Here is a 23,132-nt window from a genome sequence, read left to right on the forward strand (position 1 = left end):
TCAGGTGAGCATGTGGCCCCCTTTTTTTTTTCATCCATACACATATGCTTCCCCCCCTCATATTTGTCCCCAAATGATATATGGCAGCTCACGATGACACATACACAGTGCATCCAGCCAAAGGAAACTGCAGACTAGGAGGCCGGAGAAACTAGGCTGGGAGAGCTGGAAACTCCGTGAGGTTTTCCTCCGTCCTGGTGTGTTCTCGCCCCAGCCCCCACACATTTCTGGGTTTTGTGGCCCCTGAGCATCTTAATGCAAAGGGTGGTTCCGGAGAAGTGCAGGGACACAGGATCCTCTGCGTGGGGATTATGACTCAGCAGCATTCCAAACACAGGTAGAGATTAAGTATCTCCAGGGGCCTTTTATTGCTCTTCCTTCCAGCACAATGTTCCTATTGATAAGCAGAGACCATATAAGGGGGCTGGGCCTTTCAGCATAGTTACCTATCTTTCAGGGCCCTCCCAATTTACACATATATTGCAATGTACATTTTTTCCTAGTACCCAGCACCATGTGTTCATGCAGCAAATTACTTTTTCTAAGTCATAGGTGACAGCTGTCCTGAACTTTTCCATGTGCTTTTTCTGCTCTGCCCTAATCTGGCCTCATCTCCTGCCAAACATCACCATTTCCTGGCTGCCAGGCTGCTGAGCTCACCATTCTGCAGGGAATGGGGAGCCCAGAGGTCACTGGGGCCAGGCTGATCCTTACCAACAACCATCAGCCCCTGTGTCCCACCGTGTCCTCCCCAGCTGGCCCTGCCACCATCGCCACTGCAGAGTTTAGTGACAGTGGCCAGCATCCTTAGTCAACATTGCCCCTCCTGCAGCAGCCCCCGGGTGGTTTGAAGAACCTCAGGGTTGGGGGGAGGGCTCTGCCAAGCCAAGGGGGGCTCCCTGGTGCTCTGCCGAAGGCCACTTTCTCCAATGCTAGTGGGAGAGGCCAGCCAGAGGGAGCCCCTGTCTGAGGGTGCTCTTTCCCCAGCATCACTACCCTGGCCAAACAAAGGTTATGTTCTAGGTCAGTGGTCAGCAAACTCATTAGTCAACAGAGCCAAATATCAACAGTACAACGATTGAAATTTCTTTTGAGAGCCGAATTTTTTAAACTTAAACTTCTTCTAACGCCACTTCTTCAAAATAGACTCGCCCAGGCCATGGTATTTTGTGGAAGAGCCACACTCAAGGGGCCAATGAGCCACATGTGACTCACGAGCCGCAGTTTGCCGACCAAGAGGAGGCTGGCTTTTGTTGTGTTTGTTTATTTGTTTTTTAAATATATATTTTTTAACATGTCAAATCCAATGAAGCAAAAACTTCTTAGAAAATTGTTTTTTTTCATTTAAATTCTTTATTGTTGAAAGTATTACATATGTCTCCTTTTTCCTCCATTGACCTCTCCCCAGCTGCTCCCACCCCCCAGCACATGCCCTCACCCCCCTACTGTCTGTGTCCATTGGTTATGCTTGTATGCATGCATACAAGTCCTTTGGTTGATCGCTTTCTTTAAATATATTTTTATTGATTTTTTTACGAAGAGTAAGGGAGAGGGATAGAGTTAGAAACATAGATGAGAAACACTGGTCAACTGCCTCCTGCTCGCCCCCTACTGGGGATCAAACCCACAACCAAGGTACATGCCCTTGACCAGAATCAAACCCAGGACTCTTCAGTCAGTGGGCCAATGCTCTATTCACTGAGCCAAACCAGTTAGGGCAGTTGATGTCTTACTCCTCTCCCCCCCCACCCCCTCCCTCTTTCCCCTGCCTTCCCTCTGAGGTTAAATATGTTTTTATTGATTTTTTATTTTTATTTTTTTTAATTTATGCTTTTTTTTTTTTAATATATTTTATTGATATTTTACAGAGAGGAAGGAAGAGGGATAGAGAGTTAGAAACATCGATCAGCTGCCTCTTGCACACCCCCCACTGGGGATGTGCCCGCAACCAAGGCACATGCCCTTGACCGGAATCGAACCCGGGACCCCCCAGTCCGCAGGCCGACGCTCTATCCACTGAGCCAAACCGGTTTTGGCTTTATTGATTTTTTAGAGAGAGGGGAAGGGAGGAAAGAAACATCAATGAGAGAAACATCAATCAGCTGAGGAGGCTGTCTTTTAAGGTGTATTAGTCAGGGTTCTCCAGAGAAACAGAACCAATAGGATATGTGTATATATAGAGAGAGAGCTTTACTTTAAGGCATTGGGTCACATGATTTACTTTAAAGAACTGTGGAGTCTTGACAAGTCCAAAATTTGCAGGGTGGGCCAGCAGGCTGGAGACTTGGGGAAGAGCTGAAATTCGAGTCCAAAGGCCATCCGATGACAGAATTCCTTCCTGATCAGGGGAGGTCAGTTTTTTTCCTACTCAGGCCTTCAGCTGATCGGATGAGGCCCACCCATATTATGGAGGGCAGTCTACTTTATTTATAAAGTCCATTTATTTAAATGTTAATCTCATCCAAAAACACCTGCACAGAAACATTCAGCATAACATTTGGATAACTATCTGCGTACCAGGCCCAGCCAGGTTGACATATAAAATTAGCCTACACTGAAGGGTTTTGACACACGTTACCAAATTGCTCAGCTAAAGGCCAGGGCCCTTTTCTGGTTGCCCTGGGATGGGGAGATAATAGAGTCCTGAGCCCTGCTGCTCAGGTCTTTCTCTCCCTTTACTTCTTGCCAGCTCACTGCAGCTGCCCCAACCCTGCAAACTTGACATTACTGCCCATCAGCTTCAAGGCCCCATTTGGCGAAGCTGGCCAGCCATCCTGAGTCTGCATGGCTAGCTCCTGCGACCCTGGATGACCCTCCCTGGCCTGTGACCATGTGATGAGACATCCCCAGGCAACTCAGGCTATTCCCACTGCCATTCCCACTACCTGGAATAGCTTCCAGTGTTCACCTGGTCATTTTTAATAGTTTCTCTCAGTTGTTTCTTCTTAAAATGTAATGGGGCTACATTTAAAAATGGTCATGATGGTTATCACCACAACTTAAAAATAATTAACTGCTAAAACAATGATAAAAAATATTGAGATTAAAATAGCTAAATAGGAAATAAACTCATTTGAATAAAATAATAGTGGGTAAGAAAGCATCAGTGATGCAGCTGGTCTCACTGTCTTACAGCCTTTGCTCACAGATCAAACAGGCTCCGTGAACTCCCAGGAGCTGGAATCGGGTCTGGTTGATCTTTCATTCCCAGCACCCAGCACAGCTCTTAGCACACACAAATTAGCAACGAATGAAAGAAAAGCAAACCATCAGGGCAGAGGCTTAATGAATTACAGTACATCAATCAGATGAAAAGGCTCACAACCATCTATCTATATAAAAGGCTAATATGCTAAGTGTCCCTCCCACTATCCTACCAGTCGCTATGACGCACACCTACCACCAGGGGGCAGACGCTCAATGCAGGAGCTGCCGTGACGCACAGAGAAATGTCACCGTGGACCTGGTGCCCACAAAGCAACACTTGGCTTCCCCCAAGTGGGACACAGGCCCTGCCACCACCCCAGAGCAACAGCCCACCAAATCACAGCCAACGCTGCAGAGACCCCATGGCGCAAAATGCAGCCCACCACCCAGCCCAGCCTGGAAACAGTGGCTGTGGCGCCAGGTAATGACATCATATCCTCTCCCTAGCGACAGGCCATCTATATATATAAAAGGCTAATATGCTAAGTGTCCATCTGGGTAATGACGTCACATAGCAACTCCCAGCTTCCTCTTCCTAGTGACGACTAGCCTCCTTGGCGTTTCTTCAGCCCAGGAACACAACTTGCTTTATAGCCAGGTGGAAACATTTCACACTATAACCAAACGTCTGTGAAGCATTTTCCCATGCCTCATCTCATTTGATCCTCACAGAAGTCCTGGAGTAGGTAGATAGGAGACTCAGTGAAATCCTATTTTCTTTTCATTAGCTGGAAAACGGAAATTTAGAAAGCTTAGAAACTTGACCCGACTGAAAAGAAGTAAGAAATGGTGGACCTTGAAAATAATTATGAAAATAATTATGATAGAGGCTACTCAGACCCATGGAGAGAGAATGGAATAAGGCTCCAAAATGGAGAAATACTGAATAGCATAGCAGTGTGACTGCAGCTCTGTGAAAACATGCACCGGTGGGAAAGGTATACTGTGGGAAATATTCAGGGGATAATATGAAGGATGATATAAAAGTAAATTTTCTTTTGAAAGAAGAAATTATCTTAAAGTCTAAAAAACGTAGTGGAGCTAAATCGCCCCTCTCCTCTTCAACCTGGTGTGGAAGATTTCTTGCCTGAGCTATGGGCAGTCTTTTTCTTTTAAATATATTTTATTGATTTTTTACAGAGAGGAAGGGAGAGGGATAGAGAGTCAGAAACATTGATGAGAGAGAAACATCAATCAGCTGCCTTCCTGCACAACTCCCACTGGGGATGTGCCCGCAACCAAGGCACATACCCCCGACGGGAATCGAACCTGGGACCCCTCAGTCCGCAGGCCGACGCTCTGTCCACTGAGCCAAACCAGTCAGGGCTATGGGCAGTCTTTATGCCAATCTTTTCCTAAATTTGAATTTGGAGACTTTGAAATGTTTAAGTTTTCTTTTTCTAATTATTAAAGTAATATATTCTCCATGTAAAAAGAAAAAGGGAGGCATGTAGAAATATAGAAATGAGTCAAATAGAAAATTCCACAGATTCCTCCCAAGTCCCACTCCCCAGAGCCATAACCCCCATTTGTGGGGCATGGGCCACAACCGGGTGCCTGGAACAGCCTCACTGGATTGTCACAGCTGTCTTACAGACATTTTACAGGGGGGGAAACTGAGGCTCCCAAAATGTCAGGGGACTTGCTCATGGTCAGTTACCAGTAGAGAGCAGTGGAGCAGGACTGAGTCCTGGCCCTTCAGTGAGCCAGGCACCCTAACCAGCCGCTGGACCCTACACTCCCACAGTCTTCCAGGAGCACACCCACATGCATGCATGCACGCTCCCCACCATCCACTGGAAAGCCCTGCAGCCTGTCATCATCTCCCTCTTCTGGCCTGGGGACCCTCACCTGCCAAGCTCCACAGCTGCCTGCCCTCTACCAACTGAGTGCAGCCCCCGGACTGAGGCGTCCACGTAGAGTAGGAAAAATGGACCTGCAGTTTCTGAGCATCTGTTGCATGCTGGGAGCTGCTTATTCAACAGTGACAACAGCCCTGGGTGACAGCCTGGGACTCTAGTCTTCAGAGTCATAGTCAGCAAAATGGGCACATAGATAGTAAGGGTCGCAGAAGTCAAGGTGGGAGCAAGAGGTGAGGCATATTTCAGGTCAATGACAGCCAAAGAGCAAAGGGCTGGGCGGGGAAATCATATCCCAACCCCGGCCACATAGCTGGGAGGTCACAGAGCTAAGATCCCACTCCCAAGACTTCTTCTCTAACAGCACGGAGTGATGGTGGCTGTGGGCTGGAGGGAAGGAAGACACCATTCCAAGACTGGCCAACAGTCTGCACAGCCGGTCCATCAGGCTGGGACCCAGAGGGCGTCTGGAGAACGTCCGGGTCTAAGGCCCCACTGGGTTCAGGTCTTGGCCTCACCACCTGCTTGTTATGTGTGTGACCCTGGAGCCTCAGTTTCTACATCTGAAAAATGGGGTAGTAATGCCTGCCTCGCAGGATCGTTAAATGTCGCCTTCTCAGAGAGGCCTTCCCTGAACATCCTATCTAAAATTTGCTTTCTATTGTTCCTATAACAAATTGCCACAAATGTAGTGACCTGAACACCACGCGTTTATTACCTTACAGTTCTGTGGGCTAGAAGCCCGACCCAGATAGCTCTCACTGGGCTGCAATAAAGATGTCCACAGGACACGTTCCTTTCTGGAGTTCTCGGGGAGATTCTCTTTTCTGCCTGTTCTGGCTCCTAGAGGCGACCTGCCCACTCTGGCTTGTGGCCCCTCCTCCACATTCAGCATTGCATCTCCGTCCCTTTCTCCATGGTCATACCTATTTCTCTGACTCTCTTCTTCTCTCTCTCCCACTTTTATGTACCCCTGTGGTTTTTGGCCCACCCCAAAAATTCAGAGTAATCTTCCTATTTTAAAGTCAGCAGATTAGCAGCCTCAATTCCCATTTGTCATGTGACATTCCAGGGATTAAGCCTGGACATCTTTGCTACCATTTTTCTACCAACCACACCTTCCCTAACACTTCATTCTCTCCCGGGCTCCCCATTCCCCTTCCCACTTATCTCCTCCTGAGCATGTATTTCTTTTTATTATCTCCTCCCCTAGAATGTGAGCTCCAAGGGGACAGGGACTTAAGCCTCTGGGTGCCCTGCTCTACCCACCCCCACCCTATATCCAGGGCACTGCCCGCCTGGCTTCTATGCTCAGAGCAGGGAGTCCTTCCTTCTGAGACTCCCTACCATGCAGTAACTTTGACTCTAGCTTGCACATTTCGTTCTAGGGAATTTTCATCAGCCTTTGCCTGCGAGCCCCGGACCCCCTGTACCCCGGAGATCCTGGCCCTGAACCCACCCAAGGCCAAGGCGTCAGCCCTGGCCCCTCAGTTCTCCTCATGTGGCCCCCAGCAGGCCAGCCGCCCTGGCTACACTGCGTCCTCCACTGCGTCCTCCACATCCTCCACGAGGGGCCTGCAGAGTAAGTCTTCCCCTTGTGGGTCTCCTTTCCCATGGAGAAGGGCCCTGCCCGCAGGACCTGTTTTCCATTGGTCTCTCCAGTTAAGAAACTGCCTTTGGCCTTAGGGGCTCATGCACAAGCTAATGGAGTGAGACCCTCCAGGCCGTGCCTCTCAGGTCAGATCCCCTCTCTGTGGGGCTTCCTGTGCTCGGCCCTGAAACCCAGACCTGACTTCTGGTGGGAGTAGCTGCTGGAAGACAGGCCTGTGGAGGGACTGAGAGACTGTCCCTGCGGTCCCCCCCTCCTGCCCTGTGCTCGCTGTAAAGCCCACTTTTCCCTCTCTCTACTCCCTCCCAGCCTTGGTCAGTTGACTGCCCCAACTCCCCAACGGAGCCTGGACCTTTCTAAAAAGCTTTACTAAAAATAAGGGAAAACGAAAGAGGAGCAGAACAAAAGAATGTCAGGCATACTGACGGCACTGCCCCCAGCCCTTCCTGCCCCACAGCCTTCCTGACTGGCCCTGGGCCCTCTGACCAACTGGGGACCGGCAGGGCTGGAACTGTGGTTCAGGGACCACGGCTGGGAAGCCTGTCTGCTGGGAACACACAGCAAAGCCCCAGCCCCTCTCCCCACCCGAGGGGCAGGTCAGGCTGCTTCCTCACAGAGGAAGCGCCAGCCAATGCTGGGAAGCCCGGCCAGAGAGGCAGGCAGGCCTCTAACCTGCCCAGCCAGGCTGCACTAGCCAGGAGCCCTGCGAATGTTACGGGAGAACAACATGTAGTGATGGGCTGGCCAGTGGCACATCGTGGCCCTGGCCGGTGTGGAGAGCTCAGTGAGCAGTGAGATTTTTGCCTTGTGACCTCAGCCAACACATGAGCGTTTGCCAGCAAAACTCACTGAGCCCCCACACCAAGAAGCCTGCAGCCTGCTTCCTGTGAGGAAAGAGTGTGGCCAAAAAAGTCATGCCCTGGCCGCAGAGCAGGTGAGCGGGAGGAAGGCCTCTATTTTGTTTGCGCAGAGCCCGTTGAAAGAGGGACTTGTCTGGGACAGAGGGGGCTCTGTACGGACTGCCCTGGTGCTGGCAGCTCGCTCTGGCTTTTCTCCTCCAGGCAGCCAGTCTCACAGGAAGTGAGGATGGTTTCTTCCCAGCTCACCGTGCCTCTGCAGGACCAGCCGGCTTCCTGCGCTCCGCCCGCCAGCAGCTGCAGGTGACAGATGTGAAGAGATAGTTGTCTATGAGCCCACTGAAGCTTGGGGAACTGGGGGGTAGACGGCTCTCCAGACGGCCCAAAAGCAGGCCTCCTACAGCCCCGTGACCCAGGCTCCTTTTCTGCTCCTGGCTCAGCCAGACGAGGAGGGCTGGGGAGGTCCTGTCGTCCTTCCCTGATCGTCCTGCACGCAGAGGAGAGGGCTTCGCAGGCACATCTCTGGGGAGATAGCGCGAGTCAGATCAGCGAGCAGATCCATCTCGGAGCTTGTGTGGAGGCGCCTGGGACCCAGCTGGAGCCAGACCGTGGCCTCGGCAGAAACTGGCTCACCTCACCCGGACCAACTACAAGGAGACAGCAGCGATTTAGACTCAGAGAAACTCATTCTCAAGCCATATGCCTGACCAGCAGTCTTGATATTCTCCTCCTCTTTTAAAATCTGGTAAGAATAGGTTTGTTCCCATCCGTGACTCGGAATGTGGCTGATCCAGAGCAGCCCTGCGCTTCTGCACACATCGTCCGAAGTCTCCGAGAGTTGGCCAGTCGGCCTGTCTCCTTACCTCTAAGACCAGAACCACAAACAGTTCTACTAGCAAAGTGACAGGTGCCCGCTGGGGAGGCCTGTGACATTAGGGCCCACGTCTTAGGACAGAGGAAGGAAATTCCCCTACAAAGCCAGCAAGGCCCGGGTATGGGAAATGGTACCCAAGCTAAGAGCAGGGTCTGACCTCTCCTAAAATAGAAATATTGAAATAAATTTGTCAGTATTTAGATGGTGTGTGTGTGTGTGTGTGTGTGTGTGTGTGTGTGTGTGAATACAATCACATGTTCCCCCCAGGCTCTCTATCTGCCCTGGCCAGGCCCTTTAGTGGGGACATTGTTGTCTCACTGGACATAAGTAAAGGATAAGCATTGCATTTTTCAGTGACCTTCTGACTCCTCAGGGGAGCAGGCGAGAGGCCAGGTGACCCATGAGGTGACTATAAACTTGTCAGCAGTCGGGACCCTGGGTTAATCTCGTGAGTTCTTGGCAGTGGCACCGGCTGGGCATGATAGAACCTCAAGGTTGTGTGACTGGCCCCGTGGCCACATCTCGAGTCTCTGGAAATGTGTGAGCCCCTCTTCTTCCTGGGGAAGAAGCCGTGGAGAACACTCCTGCCTTCTCGGGAATGCCACCCTCCACGCGTTCTCTGGATTCTTGACTTGACCTGAGGAGGTAGAAAGGTAAAACGCAAATGCTTATCTCCAGTGTTGCCAATATGGGCAGACAGGAAAAGCTGATATGGAAGTGGAATCACTTTGTGCTGAACCCTTGCACGCAATGGAAAATGTCTTTCCTGTTCTCCCCAGTAAACCCACCCGCTCAGATTCCTGGGATGCCACCGACTGGCACGGCCTTTCCCTGCCTTCCAGTGGGAGCTGCCCTCCAGCAACCCCGAGGGAGTGGAGTCATCCTTTCCGCCCAGTGTCTCCCTGGGGTGAAAGCCGTTTCTCCCTCCCGTCTTCGGGTGAGCTAAAGTCTGATTTGTAAGTGTCTGGCCAGTTCGAGAAAAGAAGAGATTGTCTTTTAGAGATGAGCGGAGTCTCTTACTCAGGTCAAACTACACTGAGCTCATCAGGTGTGGCTGGCTGGTTCTTCTGGGAAAGTAAATAGTGCCCAGCTACTGAGCCGCCCCTGGAGAGTCCTCATGCAGACACACACCTCCCACCAAGGCTGACAGCCAGAGGAGACTTTGTAAAATATCAGCAACATACTCGTCAGCATTCCAGCCGGCTGCTGGCCTCAAAGCGTTTGCTGGGACTGGATTCGAGCAGATCTAGGCGGGCGGGGCCATCAAAGGCAGGTTTCCCTGCTATTCCAAAGCAGAGCTTTCTGTGAAACCTTTTGTAAGCCAACGTGAAGAAACAATTACTGTTAATTATATGGAAAAGCCTTTGAGCATTCTCAGACCCAAAATTCAACACCCACATGATGTCTTTATTTCATTCACCACGATCAAAACACTTAATTGCATCCAGTTTTACACCAAGGGTAACACCCTCAAATTTAGGTTTGTCGGATGCCTTGGGAATGTGCTTGCTAACAGATGCACAGAATAAACCGCGGTAAAGCCCAAATGCTCACAGGCCGGTCAAAGCGGTGGCAGCCGGATGCTGAGATGCTGAGTGTGGTTCCTGGGGAGGAGCTTGTTGGGGCCTCTCTGCTGCTGGGGTGCAGCTGCCCCTATAAGGACTCCTGCCAGACAGTGAACCCTGTTTTCCCTGCTCATTTTTTTTCTTTTAACAGTGAAAATCCTCTTTGGATTTCTGTCAATTAGTGAAAACAGGTACTGTCAGAGGACTTCCTTAAAATCAGACTTTGGAAAAGCAGGGTATACCTGCACAAGAATAAACCAAAGGTCACCTGGAGACCTTATCCGGCTCCTAGGATCGGCCCCATGAAAGCTCCCGGGAGGAGTCTGTGGGGCTTTTGAGAAATGGTGGGCCTGCAGGAAGGCCGGCTACTGGCCCCTAATTTCTTCTGAGCAGGCATTGATCTCATTTGCTTCATTCAGAGCAGATGGAAATGTCTGGAAAAAGCTTCTATTACAATCCTGGGTGAGACTATAACAGGTAGAGGTTTGAGATCCAGTCAGATACCAGGGGTCACTCAGTAAATTGGAAGGATTTAGTCCAAATCAAAATAGCTAAATAAAAAACAAATGCACAAATAAATAAATAAGAATGATACCAAAAAAAATCCATGACAAAATATTAAACTTTTTAATAAAAACAAGATCTGACCCTGCACCTGTACGACCCTACCTCGCTTTGCTGAACCCTAATCCTAGCCCCAATTCCAACAAAACTTTAATTATAAAAACAGGCAGCCAGCCCACGGCCAGAGTTTACTGATTTGATTTTTTTTAATAGTGCATTAAAATATTTAGCTTGACTGCTGAGTTTGCAGGCACCCCCTTTCATTTTGTGTGCAAGGTGAATGCTCCCCACGCCTCCTACCCCGCCTGGCTCTGGGGGCTCCTCCTGCTCCCTCCAGTGTGCCGCTAGGCAGGAGGCGGGGGCTGCCTATCTTCACCTCTTCAGACACCATCAGTGGTAAGTTGTGCTAGCAGTGATTCCTCAAACAAAGCCAGTTATTACACCTTTCCTGGCAGAAGGAGTGTGCACGGGCAGGAGTGTGTAAGGAGGTGCCGTCTGAGGCAGAAGGTTGGGTAGACCAGGGACCATGCTGGGGATGGTGTGGGCCCTAAGGGTGGCATCCAGGTCGTGGACCGTCAGCTACTCTGGCAGCCTCTGCCCACTTCTGTTTCTACGTGTCCGCGATCTCCAGCGTTGGCCTAAGTGCCAGCAGCATTTCACTTCCGGGCTGCCGCCTTACAGGAGCGAAGTTGCAGTCCTTCTCCCTGGGCTGCGTGATAACGGAGGACCACATGGTGGACAGTCTTCCTGGACAACGTCCCACTTGGCCCCCTGCTGCTCACACTTCTCTCTGTGTGTGGCCCAGAAACACACGGGCCCCATGGGCTGAAGGGTGTGGCACTGCTCCTGGCTGCCGTCACAGCTCTTGCCAGTGACCTACAGGTCCAGAGTGATGACCTGGGATCACTGGAAACCCTGGGTTTATTTGCAGAAGGCCGGGCTAATAGAGCCTGGATAAAGTGCCTGAGCCAAAGGCAGGAAGAGTGGGGACAAAGGGGGCTGGAGTCACCTGAAACGAATATAATATTGTAATCAACTGCACTTTCTTTAAAAGGTGCCAGGGCGTGCCAAAACCGGTTTGGCTCAGTGGATAGAGCGTCGGCCTGCGGACTCAAGGGTCCCAGGTTCGATTCCGGTCAAGGGCATGTACCTTGGTTGCGGGCACATCCCCAGTGGGGGGCGTGCAAGAGGCAGCTGATCTATGTTTCTCTCTCATCGATGTTTCTAACTCTCTATCCCTCCTCTCCCTTCCGCTCTGTAAAAAATCAATAAAATATATATTTAAAAAAAAAAAAAAAAGGTGCCAGGGCGTGAAGTGGGGACACTATCACCATTCCCAGGTGGGGAAACTAAAATGCTGGCTGCCAGTGGCCACATCCGGTCTGCAGGAAGAGAGGCAGGGATGGCGGCCACGCAGAGTCTCTCGGTGATACCACAGTGCCACGGTCACGGTCTCCTGGGCGACCAGACCTGCTCCACAGCCTCAGTTGTGAGGGTCAAAGTCCATGGGAGGATTCTAAGGTCACCATAAGGCAGGAGCAGCAGCAGGCCAGACAAACTGAACCAAAAAGTTCCAGGTCATAGTTGCCATTAAATACAACTTCTCAGAAACTTGATCTGGCCCAGGGCTGAAATGCAAGAAAGCTTAGTGCCAGAATGTGAGGCCCAGGACTGTGGCCTTGGAGGGGACAGCAAGCTTGAAATGCCCTGGCTGCCTTTGTGCCCCACCTAGGACCACTCTGGCTGTCCCCTCTACACCCTGGAGAGTGTATGGAGCCGTAGGCACTGGGACAGAGAGAGGAGCATGAGCCACGAGGGCCCCTTCCTCCTCCCTACTTTGACTCTTTGGTCCCTGGGTGAGTCCCTGGTGTCCTCCCTTATTTCCAAGCTATCTTCCGGCTGGGGCAGGGGCTGGACCTCACACACACACCCTGGTCGTCTTCTGTGTTACAGCATCAAATCCAGGACTGGGTGTTTTCTCTCCTTGGTTGATTCTTCAGCATCTTTAATCAGAGGCTCCCCACACTGGCAGTGACCTCCCATGTCCAGGAGAGAGAGATCCTGGGTCCTACTCTCTAGAGTTCTGGGTTCCCTGTCTCTAAATAAGCCCCCCTATCCCTTCCTGCCCCTCATCTCATCCCCACACTGACCCACTTCTGTCCAGGCCCTCCTCTCATCTTTGGGGGCTGCTGCCAGTGTTCCCGTGACCAGAGAGTCAAGTAGACAGCAGGGAGAGGGCCTCCTGGCCGGGTTCGTCTCTCTATCCTGGTACCTCTGGCTCCATGAACTCTCAGAAGCGAGATGGCATCCTGGTCTAAGGCCAGCCTCAAGCTAAAACCAAGCTGTGATTCAGAACTGTTGTCCACAATTGGGCCAAATGGCTTCAACCACAAATCCCAGCTCCCAGGAGACCTTTCCTGCCCTCTCCCGGTCACTGCACAGGCAAGTGAGCTCCGAGAGGGAAGGAGGCCCAGGTGCTCCCCACAGGGTCCTGTCCAGGGGGACACAAACCTAAATGTGCAGGAGTCAACTGGGCAGGGAAGGGGGAAGGGGGCTGGAACCTGCATTTCTTTTTAAAAAATCCTCATCTGAGGAAATATTTTTCATTGATCTTTAGAGAGAGAGTAGAAGGGAGGAAGAAGTGGAGAGAGAGGGAGAGAGAGAAATATTGATGTGAGAGAGATACATTGACTGGTTGCCTTGCACACCCCCCCCCCCCAACTGAGGCCACGAATCAAACCTGAAACCGAGGTTCATGCCCTTGGGTGGGAATTGAACCCGAGACTCTTTGGTCTGCAGGCAGACGCTCTAACCACTGAACAAAACTGGCCAGGGCTGGAATCTGCATTTCTATGAGCGGCCCCACCACATCTTGAGCCCCAGGGCTTTGGGTCTCAATTCAGGGCTCCGTCCTGAGCTCCCCACACTCTGGCGTGCCTCCTGGCTGTGCCTTCCCCACAAACCACAAAGTCCCTCAGGGAGCCTGTGTCACAGTCATCCTCTTGTTCTTTTTAACAGCTTGAGTGAGGCACCGCTGACATACAGTGCACTGTATGTGTCTCTGTCCACGGTGGCTATGCAGATACCCATGAAACCATCACCACTAACCACACAGGGAACAGACCCATCACCCCTACATCTGGGACTGGAACCCCATGTCCTTTGACCCTGCCAACCTTCACAAGCTTTGACCAAGCCACCACAGGAGTTCTCAGGACAAGTTGCTTCTCCCTGACCCCCAGGCAATGGCTCTCTCCCCAGTGACCTCAGCCCTACTTGGGGGAAAGGAGGGGTCCAGTTTGGTGAGGAAGTGCCCCTGAGCCTTCTGAAAGAACTGCTTCAAACTTTCGAAGGCTCAGGTCCAAGAGGGCCTGTCCCTCTGTCACCAATTGCTGTCCCCCAGCCTGTTGGGTGGTGGCTACCCCAATTTCTGGGTGCCTCATCTTCTACCAGCCTAGGAGAGCAGGCTGTTTGGGAAACAATGAAGGTGTCATAAAAATAATGCGTCAGTGAGGAGTCTTTGGTTATGGGTGACAAAAACCACCAACAAAAAATTATTGGTGCCTGTAACCAAATGAAGGGAAGCAGGGTGGCACCGGTTCTTAGGGCCAATGTTGTCTTTCTAGTGCTGCTATGACCAGTTACCACAAACTTAGCAGCTGGAAACAACTCAGATTTATTCTCTCAGACTTCTGTAGGTCAGACATCCAAGTTGGCTCATCCAGTTTCTCTGCTCAGAATTTTACAAGGTTCAACTCAGATGTTGGCCAGCTGCATTCTTATAAGGTGGCCCCAGAAGACTCTGGTTCTACGCTCATTCGGACTGTGGGCAGAACCCAGTTCCTTATGACTGTAGGACTGAGGTCCCATGTCCTCACTGACCATCAGCTGGAGGTTGCCCTTAACTCCCAGAGGCCTCCGTCTGGTCTCTGGGCCATGAGTGGGTCCCTATATTTTAGAGCCAGTAAAGGCTCATCAAATCCCTCCCAGGCCTGGAATCTCTCCAACTTTCCCTTGTGCTGCATCTCGGTCGCTTCCAGCCACAGAGGATTCTCTGCTTTCAAGGGCTCTTGTGATTAGATTGGGGCCCTGGACAATCAGGCTCACCACCCTAGTTTAAGGTCTGCAACCTTAGTTACATCTGCACCCCTTTTGGCCACAACCTCACACAGCCACAGGTCCTGGGGGTGAGGGGGTGGACATGTGTTCGAGACGGGCCCTATTTGGCCAACCACAGGGCCTCTAAGCCAGGCTCCTGCCCTTGCAGTTTCTGTTCTGCTCTGAGTGTTATGTTCTCTCACTGCAGACAGGGGGGTGCATGTGATACCATGTTTCCCCAGTATATTCAGTCGCACCCTCAAAAGCCCTGTGATCAGAGAGCAAAGGAGTGTGCCTCTCTCGGTTCCTCTTTGAAACTCCCCAGGGCAGAGCCCACCCCTTGACCAGAGCATGCTGTCAGGGTGGGTGGGGGCATAAGGTACTGTGACCAGCCCAGGCAGAGACTAGAGAGGAGAGGTACAGGGTACAAACCCAGAGTCTAGAGAAGGGAAGGGTGCTGTGACCATCGTCACATGGTGCCCACTTGTGGACCCATCTCCAGGGCACCTGCTCAGCCACCTCATCAAGCTCACTGGAATCCCATAAGGCCCATTATCTTATTAACCTTCTTTACCAAGACCAGGACTCAGCTTCACCACTCACCAGCAGGCTGACCTTTCCCTGGGCCTCAGTTGTCTCCTCCGGAAAATGGGAATAATAAAAATTCTCGCCTGGCCAGGCTACCTAGAGCCGCTGGGGAAGCAGACAGAAAGGAATGTGAGAAGAGGCTCTATGGGACTGAGGAGGTCCTAGACTAGAGCCTGGGAGGGACTTAGGACTCAGTCTCACTGGCCCCTGTGGCTCTGTCCCCTCGGTGGTAGCAGCACCATGGCGACAGCTGTCCCTCGGCACTGGTGGGAGTGGGCTGCCCAGAATGCACCTGGCCAGCCTCCGGGCCATGAAAAGGCAGCCATTCAGGGCTGGCTTGGACAAGAGCCAGGTGACGAGAGACAGGAGCCCTGTACGCCGCAGAGGAAGGAGGCCTCTGCGTGGCCTCCCCGTGGGCCACGCTGCCAGGCTGGGAGGCCCTGCTGGCTCACCAGGGAGGGGGAGGCACAGGGAAGGAAGACTAAGCTAGTGTTTGAGGCCCAGGGGCTGAAAGGAGACTGTGTGTGCCCAAGCCAGCGCCTGGAAGGCGGAGATGTGAGTCACTGGTGGCCTGGGGAGAGGGGGCAGCCCAGCTGTCCAGGACGAGGGGGCACAATGCCCACCCTCATGTGAATGCGTGTCAGTGTCAGTTTGAACGCGTGTTCTAGGGGTGGGGCCGGGGCTTTGCAAATCTGTCTGGGCCGCCCAAGGCTCCCTGAGGTGGGCACACCCAGTCATCATCTGAATGTGGCCAAGGTCAGACTGCCCTCCTCCCTGCCAGGGTCTCCTCCAGGCAGCCAATGCTGGTAACTCATCCCTGGGCTATTTAAAGACAGGCACCGGCGCCTCCCTCCCCTGTGATGCCAGGAACGAAGAAAGGCCTGTCCCTGGTTGTGCCCAGTGTGGTGGGACCAGTAGAGGAGGGACAGACAGACATGATGCCAGCCAGGGTGGGACCACCTACTCCAGAGGTGGGGACATTTGAGGTGGGTTTTGAAAGATGAGCAGGAGTTCACTCAACTTGGAAGTGGAGAGTGCATTTGAGCCGAAGGAAGCTGGGATGTTGGTGAATCGGAGAAGAAAGCCAAGGTGGCTAGCATAGGGGTCGGGGTAGATGTGGGTGTGGGGAAGTGCCCGAAGCTCCTGGAAGCAGGGGTGGACACAGACTTGAGGACCAAGAACAGATCAAAAGAGGCCATTCATGGATGCAATAGGGGTCTGCCTGGTCCCAAGCCCATTCCCATGTTCCCAAGGGCCCACAACACAGGGTTTCACCCATAGCAGATGAGCTGGTTAAGAAGAGCCCCGCCCCCTGGGAAAGGCCGTAGGGGTGTGTGTGTGTGTGTGTGTGTGTGTGTGTGTGTGTGTGTGTGTGGTGTTTGTCTCTCTGCATGTGTCTGTGTGTGTGATGAGTATCTGTGTTTCTGGATGTGTCTAGGTGTGCGTGTGCATCTCTCTGGAAATGTGTATTTGTGTGTGTGCGCGTGCATGCTTCTCACTGGGTATGCATGTCTTTTGTGTGCATGCGTGTATGACTGTGAGTGTATGTGTGTATCTCCCTTAAATATGCATGTTTCTGTGTGAATGTGTCTGGGTGTATCTGACCTACGTGTGTCTGAGTGTTGTATGTATCTCTGAATGTGAGTATGTCTGTGTGTGTGTCTGTCACTGGGTGTATGTTTAAGTGCCTGGGCCTATGTGGCCTATGTCTGTGTCTCTTGCACACCTGTGTGGCTGTGTGTGAGTGTGCGTTTGTCTCTTCTGTCTCTGTGTCTGTGAGAGAGTGTGTCTGTGAGTCCAGGGCAGCGCTGGGGGAGCACCCCTTCCACTCCTGCCTGGCCTCTCCACCCCGCTTCCTCCAAGCCCACCGACATGGTTCCCGGGCCTCTGGAACCCTGGCTTCTCTTATCTGCTGCTCAGCTCCAGCCCCAGCCCCGCCCGACTGGCTCCCACACCTCAAAGTCCTGGGGGAATTGGCTGCCCCAGATCAGCCAGTGGGAACTTAGGCACAGAAAGGGGGCCAGATAGTCCCCCCTCCACTAGCTAGCCTGGGGCTCCTCTCAGCCTGGGCTCTGATAGATCCTCCCTTCCCCCAACTGATGGACAGAGTATGACGTAACCTGCACCTGCGGCCTGGACATTCCTGAGCACCTAACCAGGCACCTTATATGGACTATACATCAAACCACCAATCAGCACCTGCCAAATACCCTAAGCCAGCCTTGGGCAAACTACGGCCCGCAGGCCGGATCCGGCTGTTCTATCCGGTTCTCTTGCTCTCCCCTCCGCTCCTTTACTTTGAATTTATATTAGTTCACACAAACACTCCATCCATGCTTTTGTTCCGGCCCTCCGGTCCAGTTTAAGAACCCATTGTGGCCCTCGAGTCAAAAAGTTTGCCCACCCCTGTTCTAAGCTCTTGATTCCTAAGTACCTAAGTGCCTAATCATGTGCCTTATATGAAACCACCAATCAGCGTGTGCCCAGTACCCTAAGCCCCACCCCTTCCCTTCCTCCCCTCAAAAGGCGTGTTCACCTCTGCACGTGTTGCTGTTCTCCCCTTGCGAGACAGCCCGGCAGGGTCCTTCTCCTCTAACAAAGCCTGTAGTCCTGGTTTTCGGCCCCTCTCTCTCATTCTTTCAGGCTCCTTGTCAGGAAAACATGTGGAGACGTTTCCCACACAGCCACCACTCCTTTCTTCTTCCTTCCAGGGCTCCGTCTCAGATGGTCTGTGTGGGAGGGTGATTTAAGAGTCCAAGAGGCTTGGCTGAGCAGGAGGACTGGCTGGCATCTCTTCCCTTGCTCTCTTTATTTCCAAAATTTTTAAAATTTTTTAGAGAGAGAAACATCGATTTGTTGTTCCACTTACGTATGCATTCATTGGTTGATTCTTGTATATTCCCTGACCAGAGATTGAGCCCGCAACCTTCGAGTATCAGGATGATGCTCTAACCAATTTAGCTACCTGGCCAGGCAGGGCTCCCCTGCTTCCTCTGAAGGAGCTGCCCCCTTCCAGGAAGGTCCTATGGGGCTGCTACTCCCAGGATCTTGCCCCAACGGTTGTCATTAGCTAGTTAATATTAATAGAGGCAAGAAAGCAAAGGGAAGTCAGACGCTGTAAGCACGGTCACCTGGGAAGCTTCACCAGGAAGCTACAGCTTCACACAGCATTGTTCCTCCAAGGGGATTAGCGCCCTCCCCTCCCCCGCAGGCACTGGATTGTTGGGGAAAGAAGGCGGACATAGGCAAATGCCCAGTAGAATTCGGGTGGCACAAGGGAGGTGCCTGCCTGTCAGTCTAACCTGGAGAATAATGGGTTGGCTAGAGGGTGCACCCCATCAGAAGTGTGAAAGCTTGGAAAGTTCATTGGTTAGTTTGAAGAAGCTCCTGGTTAAACCCCCAAAGAACCCAGCTGGGTGGCTTAGTGGTTGAGCATCAACCTATGAACCAAAAGGTCACGGTACGATTCCCGGTCATGGCATATGCCCGGGTTGCAGGCAGCCAATCAATGGTTCTCTCTCATCATTGATGTTTCTATCTCTCGTTCCCTCTCCCTTCCTCTCTGAAATCAATAAAAAAATAATTTTAATTCCCCAGTTTCCTCTCTTTTGCCCTCTCTTGCTCTGTGACCCAAACTTGCCCATTTGTGCATTCACATATTCACACTCCACAGCCATGTGACCTCAGCAGCTGCATGACCCATGACCATGCGGACTCCACATGCAGGATGCTGGACTAGACTGTACTTTAATATGGAGCAGAAACGAAGGGCAGTGGCTTTTATTCTGGCCTTGCTGAAGACACGTTTGGACCTTTTCCATGGCAGGATGGAGGGAAATGGAACATTGGAAACGCAGGAGTTTATTTCCACTGAATAAATATTACTCATTCTCCCATGCAAGTCTCAGGAAATTCTTCACAACATTGCAAGAATTACACTTCCACCGATAACACAACCCCAGCAGGAGACACATGACTCAGACCTGGACAATCACACTACCCCAGTCCCCCTAGACATGATCATTGGCCCAGGTCTGGGCATAAGACTAAAGCAAGACCAATAAGAGTCCTTCCCTGGAATTTTATATATGAAGGTTGGGAAGGGGGGAAAAACCCTCTTTCTTCTGGGGTCCTCAAGATAGAGCGATAAACATTGAGGCCATCTGCAAGCCTGCCTTTCTCCTAGTCCTCACAGAAGAAGCCTGTGGGTTCAGGAGAGAGGCAAGATGTAAGTGAGCCTCCCTGGCTGGTGTGGCTCAGTTGGTTAGAGCATTGTCCCCTGCACCAAAAGGTGGTGGGTTCAATTTCCAGTCAGGTCACATACCCTGGTTTTGGGTTTGATCCCCAGTCAGGGCAACCAATTGATGTTTCTCTCTCACATCAACGCTTCTCTCTCTCTCCCTTTCTCTCTAAGATCAATTAAAAGAAATATCCTCGTGTGAGGATTGAAAAAAAACTGTTTTAAAAAATTTATTAGTTTTAAACAAATAAACAGGTAGGTGAGCTGTACAGAGAGGTGGGTTGTGGGGAGAGGACAAGAGAGAGCAAAGGACAGGGTTTTCCCACCATACAAGCAAATGAATTCCTTTGCTTGAGCTACTTTGAGTTGGGTTTCTGTCACTCACACCCAGAGACACCAGGACACCCCTGCCTCAGCCACAGGCCTGGGTCTCCAGGATGCACAGGAATGCCCTAACACGTCTTGTTGTCCCTCCCTTTCCCACTCTTTTTTTTTTTTTTTTTTAAATATATTTTATTGATTTTTTACAGAGAGGAAGGGAGAGGGATAGAGAGCTAGAAACATCGATGAGAGAGAAACATCGATCAGCTGCCTCCTGCACACCTCCCACTGGGGATGTGCCCGCAACCAAGGTACATGCCCTTGACCGGAATCGAACCCGGGACCCTTCAGTCCGCAGGCCGACGCTCTATCCATTGAGCCAAACCGGTTTCGGCCCTTTTCCACTCTTTAAGCATCTAAACCCCTCTGCTTCCTCAACTGCCACTTGCTTCACTAGGAAAAGTGAATTCCTCAACTCTCCCCCTCTCTGCCTCCAATTTCCTCCAGAGCTGCCTCCCCATTCTGTTGTCCCTCTCCCCAGGCTCACAGGAGGAAGTGTCCCTCTACTGGCCCTTGCCCATGGCTGACCAAAGGAGCTGGAATTGGAGGGCACAGTGCCAGTCTTTCCCAAACCTGCCTGGACATCAGAATCATCTGGGAAACTGGAAAAATACAATTTCCCAGGTTCCAACAGATTCTCCGCAGGCAGCCCGATAATTTTGATTTTGAAATATCCTAACCGTTAGGGCAATGTCACCTTCTTGGTTGCTGGGTCAGTCTTGGCTCGATCAGGATTTGCCCACAGAAGAGCACTTGGGGTCTCTGGCAATAGGGTGTGTCAGTTGTGTTGTTCATATTCAAATCCTGAAAGGAGACTCTTTTAACTCGCCCCAGCCTCTCACCCTTGTGATTGGGGCTTCTCTTTGACCCAATCTGCCCTTGGGTGAGGGCACCTCCCAGACTTCAAACCAGACCATCCATGCTTTGAAAACCCTTCCTGCCAGCCCCCTGAGCTCCACCCCTCCCCCACCTCTCTGCTAGCTCCTTCTTGGCCCTTTCTTCTTTCTCCTTTCTGTGCTGCTCCCCGTCCCCCCCCTTACTCCTTCCTTCCCCCCCTTCACTGTTCCTGGACAGTCCCTCCCAGGGTGCCCTGCAGAAGGGGTCAGGTTCTCTACAGTGGATATGTGTGGCCTCCAAGGACCAGAGGTAGGTGGAAATGCTAGGCCACACCCCACACCTCCTTCCCACATGGTATATTACAGCAAAACCCCACTTAAAGCACCTATCAGCAAGAAGCACAAAACAGACCTCCCACCACTGCCCAGGAGCCCTGGGGAGCCCCACTCTGTGTCGCAAAAGCATCTCTCTGGGTGAATTCAAGGACATAATAGTCAAAAGCTGGCTACTCTTCCAATCAGATCATTGTATGGGATGTCCTGGACGAATTAGGGAGAGTTCTGGGCCCAGGGCACTGCTCTGCTGAGTTGCTCAGGCTCGGGCAGAGGGGCCTATACAGTATTTCTTGCCTGGCACACATCTTCCAGGACGTGCTTTTCACTAAAGAGAGGTGGCTTCTGACACTGCCGTGCCAACTGATGGACCCTCTGGTGCAAGTGTAGCCACCCACTTGAAGCACTGGTCATGGCTGCCCTGGAGTGCGGACCTCTGCTCAGGGCAGCTCTCCACCAAGGCCACTGCCCAGCACCACTGAGCGCCAGCCTCTGCAGATGGTAATCTCTCTCCAAAGTACCAGGGCTCCTCACACCCAGCTTTCTGGCTCTCTCCCCCAAGTCAGCCCCACATTGTCTGGTTAAGGCAGTGGCGGCAAACTCATTAGTCAACAGAGCCAAATATCAACAGTACAACGATTGAAATTTCTTTTGAGAGCCAAATTTTTTAAACTTAAACTTCTTCTAACGCCACTTCTTCAAAATAGACTTGCCCAGGCCGTGGTATTTTGTGGAAGAGCCACACTCAAGGAGCCAAAGAGCCGCATGTGGCTTGCGAGCCTCAGTTTGCCGACCACTGGGTTAAGGGATGACTGAGAGCAATCTCTTGGCCCATCAGATGTCTCCCCACACCCAAGGGCAAGGCATGTCCTTGGTCCCCGGTGAGCACCAGTTAGATACGCAGATCAGCGTCTCCTATGTGGTGGCATCGCGGCAGGCTGGCTGCTATTAAACCAGCAGGGTCTGGATTATCCCAGCTGGTTCTGGAGGATGGGTGGTGGCTGATATAGAGACTGTGAGAACAGGGAGGGGGAAAGGGGGCTGGGAAGGGAAAGTAAAGTGCCAAAGAGGTGTAGGGAAGAGAGGGAGGAGGAGAGGGAGGAGGAGAGGAAGGGGTCGGGGAGGGAGAGGGAGGAGGAGCTTCTTGGGCTTCTCCAACATCAGCCTCCCTGAGTTTCCTTGTCGAGGGCAGAATCTCAACCTGAGGGGATCAGAGGACCCAGTGACACCTACTCCACCTCCACCACACTCTGGGACTCCTGCCTCCTGCCCAACCAGCTTTTCCCATCCCCCACCCTCCCTCCTTGGCTACAGACCAGACCACCCCCTACCCCCACCCCACCCCCCACCTCCCAGATCTCCTGGTTCTGTAGCTTCCATCTGCCTGGGTTGTGGGGCGGGACAGTTTCCATCTAAGGACTGATCTCCCCCTTCCCATTGGCCCTGCTCAACCACCCGAGCTGTGGTTTGAGACAATCAGCGGGGATCTGCTAGGGCTCTGCCCAAAGGGAGGCCCAGCAGCCAGCGGGGAGCCTGTCAGACTGACTGAAAGTTGACTGGGCCTAGCCCTCTCCCACATCCCCCACCCCCAAACCTCACTCAGGGGCTGAGTAACTAATTGTCATCCATTCCCCAGTCTGAGTTCCACCTAGGCACAGAAGAAATGAACCCATGATGACAAACTGTTCCTCTCAAGAACCAGATTCCACTGACAAACACCCAGTTGACCTTGGGCGACTCCCCCCATCACCACCTCCTTGAGCCCTGGTGGGTTCTTTGGCCTTGTGGGTTGGGTTATTAATATTAACAATAATCATATTGATAGCAGCCAGCCTGCCGGGATGCCACCATGTAGGAGACGCTGATCTGCGTATCTCATGTAACTGGTGCTCACAGGAAATTGAGTCTCAAGGGGACAGGCCACCAGCCCCTAGTGAGAGCCAAAAAGTACAGAGCTCTCCCCGCTGGTCCCCAAACCTGGGCTCAAAACCCCTTCCCAGGGAATAGCTGTGTCTGCCCCTCACCAGGACCTGAGGAGACCCCACAGCTTCTGGGTGAAAGGTCAGTGCTGAGGTAGGGTGGGCTATCCCCAGCCAGGCCTGGCCCTAGCCCTCCCTCAAG

The 23,132-nt window shown here is 52.0% G+C and overlaps 1 protein-coding gene across 1 annotated transcript in view; it reads left to right on the forward strand.

The window, feature by feature from the left end:
* The window catches only part of ARMC9 (armadillo repeat containing 9), a 126,743-nt gene extending 118,138 nt beyond the window's left edge, over nucleotides 1-8,605 (forward strand). The window contains exons 24-25 of the mRNA XM_080669904.1: nucleotides 6,455-6,648; nucleotides 7,737-8,605. Coding sequence (XP_080526030.1) covers nucleotides 6,455-6,648; nucleotides 7,737-7,759 — 217 coding nt within the window. The 3' untranslated portion in view covers nucleotides 7,760-8,605. The remainder of the gene's footprint in view (nucleotides 1-6,454; nucleotides 6,649-7,736) is intronic.
* Nucleotides 8,606-23,132: the final 14,527 nt, after the last annotated feature.

This window comes from Plecotus auritus (assembly GCF_963455305.1).
Source record: "Plecotus auritus genome assembly, chromosome: 5".
In the NCBI taxonomy this organism is placed as follows: Eukaryota; Metazoa; Chordata; class Mammalia; order Chiroptera; family Vespertilionidae; genus Plecotus; species Plecotus auritus.